A 4,141-nucleotide genomic window follows, 5' to 3' on the forward strand; every position below is an offset into this window, starting at 1 on the left:
AGGAGACAATACGCATTGGTTAAAACAAAAACTGTTACTCAAAGAATTTTAACAGCTGTGAGTCGAGGCACAGCAAGATCAACAAGGCGATCGAAAAAATAACCTCTAATTCTTTGAGGAATATAAACAGTTTGCAATATGTCGAACACTGCGGACTTATTGATGAGGCAAAAGGTGCTGCAAGAAGAAATTACAGCACGGTGACAAAATGATGACGATTTGGAAAACATTGAATTGGCGTGGAACGAATTCGTCAGCAACCATGCAAAGTTGGCAGGAAAAATACTTCGCCAGAAATGTGTATGAAACTTTACGGCTGGAATGCAAAGCCGCAAATGAAAGGAAACAAGCTCAAGAGCAGCTCAAAATAGAGCAAGCATCCAAAGGAATTGATATAGGGACAAGAGCATATAGCCCAACCGATGATATTGCTAAAAGTCTGTTGTTGCAAGCCATTGAGAAAAGATCAGAAAAAATAAGATCTATCATTGAAGAGGCAAAAGAAAACATGCATATTGTCGACGAAGCTGAACTTGAAAGGTATCAAGACCGGATAAAATATTTATGGAACTGCGTGGAGAAAAATATGGACGAATTATCCTATAAATACGGCGTAACGTTCATTAGTATCGAAGCAGACGAATTACCGGTTGAAGTGACTGAAATTGTTCGAATGATAAAAAAACAAAAGGAAACTAACTTTAAAAAAGCAGAGGAAAAATGGGAACTTCCAAAGATGGAATTGCAGAAATTCTCAGGTGAATTTAGATAATGGCAATCATTTAAAGAGTTATTCGAAGAGTATGTCCATAATAATAAGGCATTAGTGACTCTAAAAAACTGAGTTATTTGAAGTCATGTCTCCAAGGAGATGCCAGACTGATGGTTAGTCACCTGATAACGGGGTCAGGTGCAAATTACAATACTGCATGGGAGTTAATGACACGCAGGTACGATAACGCACGCAAACAGTTTAACGATAATCTGGAGAGGCTAATAGAGCTACCACCGCTGACGGATGAGTCAGCATATAAAATGAAAAAATTCTTGGATGCTGTAAATGAATGCCTCACTTTAATCAAGAAAAAAGGAATGTTAGAAGACGTTCTAGCCCAACTGGTGTTAAGAAGATTTTCAAGACAACTACTTCGAGAATACGAAAATATAGTACGAAAACCGACTGATATACAAAATTTGTCGGACGCAATCTCATTTCTGGAGCACCAATACAGTACCCAGAATTCTATGCAAGAATCAAATAAATACTTATCTCGAGGTATAAACTGGCAACAACAAAACAAATTATATAATTCACCAAATGAAACAAACAAACAAGAAGGAAAGATAAGTTCTCGACAGAATTGTAATTGCTGCCAATTGGCAGGACATGACATCCTTAGATGTGAAAATTTTAAAAAATTAACTGTCGAACGTCGATTAGAGGTAGTGCGCAAAAATCAGGGTATGTGAAAAATCACACATTACGCTGCTACATGAAGACAAACCAAGTCAAAATATATCATCGAACATGACCAAGCAGAAAACAGCAGATACATTTTTAGCAACCGCAATCATTAAGGTGACAACGTCAAAAGGAACGTTAGAACTAAGGGCCTTGATAGACAGCGGTTCGCAGAAAACTTTAATTTCTGAAGAAGCAGTGCAGATGTTAAGATTACCAAAAATAAAAGTAACAACCGAGATAAGCGGCGTCTCAGCAGAATGCGTAGAAGTCTCGCGTCACAAAGTTCAATTGGAAATAAGACCCAGATTTATTAGCAAGTTTGTAGCAGAAACAGAAGCTCTGGTGCTATCTAAATTGCACAAAGCACTTCCAATAAAACTATTTGAAAAGAAGGCGTATATTATATTATATTATATTATTATAACAAATTACTAGCGGATCCAAATTTCAACAAACCAAGTCGTATTGATGTGGTCATTGGAGCTGATTTATATCCAAAGATAATGAAAGCAGGCATAATAAAAGCTGATGGATTATTAGGACAGGCCACAACGCTGGGTTGGATTGTGTCTGGGAATATTGAAAGATCCAGAAGCAAAGAGGTAATAGCAGCAATGACAACGCTTAAACTAGAGGAATTAGAAAGATTCTGGGAAATGGAAGAAGATGAAGAGGAGCCTAAACCAGAAGATGACATATGCGAACAATATTATATACAGACGACAACACGTGATTTAACAGATAGACATTTGTTGTGGCCATACCATTTAAAAAGGAGAAAGAACTTGGAGAATCTAGGAAGACAGCGGTTGCACGACTTATCAGTATGGAAAAGAAATTTGATGCGAGAGAGGATCTAAAAGACGATTACAAAAAGTTCATGCGTGAATATCAAGAGATGGGACACATGAAGGAAGTAGAAAAGATCGGTCAAGGTAAATATTACTTGCCCCATCAAGCAGTAATTAAAAAGGAAAGCACAGCAACAAAATTAAGAGTGGTCTTTGACGCATCTGCAAAAACAACAAATGGATACAGTTTGAACGACGTAATGCTAATCGGGCCAAGATTACAAAAAGACATTGTAGATATAATCGTAAAATGGCGTATGTGGCGTTATGTGATGAGTGCTGACGTCGAAAAGATGTATCGACAAATAAAAGTCAGAGAGGAAGATCAAGAATACCAGTATATTATATGGAGAGAAAATCCGCAGGAGAAAATAAAAGAGTTTAAACTTACAACAGTCACATATGGCACAGTAGCAGCACCATTTTTAGCAGTAAGAACGGTACATGAGATTGGGAACATTTACTGCAAAGACAATAAAAACGTACATGATGTCATAAAGAACGATTTTTACATGGACGATCTCATGACAGGAGGTCACACTATTCAAGACTGTAAAGAATTACGCGAAAAACTAATGCAAACTTTACAGTGTGCAGGATTTCATTTGAGAAAATGGTTATCAAATAATCCTGAAATAATTGATGAATATACACAAGTGGCAAATGAAATTATTCAAATCGAAGAAACGGATTCAGTGAAGACATTGGGATTACAATGGGAACCAAAACGGGATCTTTTTAAGTTCAAGGCAGCAACACAACTGATAGAAAAAATAACCAAACGGACAATATTATCACAATTGGCCAAAATATTTGATCCACTTGGATGGCTTGCACCAGTAACAATTGTAGGCAGATGCTTTAAGCAAAAACTTTGGTCGGCTGGTGGATCTTGGGACGAGCCATTAAACAAAGAGTTAGAAGAAGAGTGGTTGAAATTCGCTAAACAATTGGATGCATTAGATGAAATAACTATTCCACGCTGGATCGGTACAAATAGCAACACCAAGTTGGAATTGCATGCATTTGGAGACGCATCTGATAAAGCATATGCAGCAGTAATATATGCAAAAGTGGGACAGCAAGTGACACTGTTGCTAGCCAAAAGCAAAGTGAACCCTATTAAAAATAGAAAAACAATACCCAAATTAGAACTTTGCAGTGCACATCTACTGGCTATTATATTAAATAGAGTCAAGAAGACATTGAATTTGCAATGTAAAATGTACGCATGGAGTGATTCAATGGTTACACTGGCATGGATCCAAAATAAAAACAACAAAGAGAAGTTTATACGCACTAGAGTAAACTATATTAATGAAATGATTCCGGAAGCCGAATGGAAGTATGTAAAATCGAGTTAAAATCCAGCAGATGTTGCATCAAGAGGGACATCACCTGAAAAATTGTTACAACATAAGCTATGGTTGCAAGGACCGTCGTGGCTTCAATTAAATGCAGATCACTGGCCGAAAGGGATAGAAGAAAAAATTATTACTACAACTACAACAACGGAAGAGAGAAGATTCTTTTCAATAATACAAAAGTTTTCAGACCTAGGGAAACTAATTAGTGTGATGGCATATGTGATGCGATTCACTAATAAACTTCGAAGAAAAACAATAAAAGCGGATTATTTAACAGTAGACGAGATGCAATTAGCAAAGAAAAATATAATTAAAATGCAACAAAACTTGGATTTCTATGATGAAATACGACAATTAAAAAATGGCAAGGTATTGGATAGGAAAAACAAACTATCAACATTATATCCTTTTGTGGATAAAGATGGCATTTTAAGAGTAGGAGGAAGACTACAAAATTC

General features: G+C 36.5%; 1 protein-coding gene across 1 annotated transcript; it reads left to right on the forward strand.

The window, feature by feature from the left end:
- Positions 1-208: 208 nt before the first annotated feature.
- LOC128923482 (uncharacterized) lies at positions 209-3,680 on the forward strand. The gene is made up of 3 exons (XM_054235744.1): positions 209-758; positions 1,901-2,067; positions 2,211-3,680. The coding sequence occupies exons 1-3, from the start codon at positions 209-211 to the stop codon at positions 3,678-3,680; spliced, it is 2,187 nt and encodes a 728-aa protein (XP_054091719.1).
- Positions 3,681-4,141: the final 461 nt, after the last annotated feature.

Source organism: Zeugodacus cucurbitae, chromosome Y (assembly GCF_028554725.1).
Source record: "Zeugodacus cucurbitae isolate PBARC_wt_2022May chromosome Y, idZeuCucr1.2, whole genome shotgun sequence".
Taxonomy (NCBI): domain Eukaryota; kingdom Metazoa; phylum Arthropoda; class Insecta; order Diptera; family Tephritidae; genus Zeugodacus; species Zeugodacus cucurbitae.

What these genes read in the sequence shown, in the direction of transcription:
- LOC128923482 (XM_054235744.1), top strand. Translation starts at nt 209, where the DNA reads ATGATGACGATTTGGAAAACATTGAATTGGCGTGGAACGAATTCGTCA. An exon ending in GGAATTGCAGAAATTCTCAG is followed by an intron (nt 759 to 1,900) that starts GTGAATTTAGAT and finishes ACAAATTACTAG; the next exon opens with CGGATCCAAATTTCAACAAA. An exon ending in AAAGATCCAGAAGCAAAGAG is followed by an intron (nt 2,068 to 2,210) that starts GTAATAGCAGCA and finishes TTTAACAGATAG; the next exon opens with ACATTTGTTGTGGCCATACC.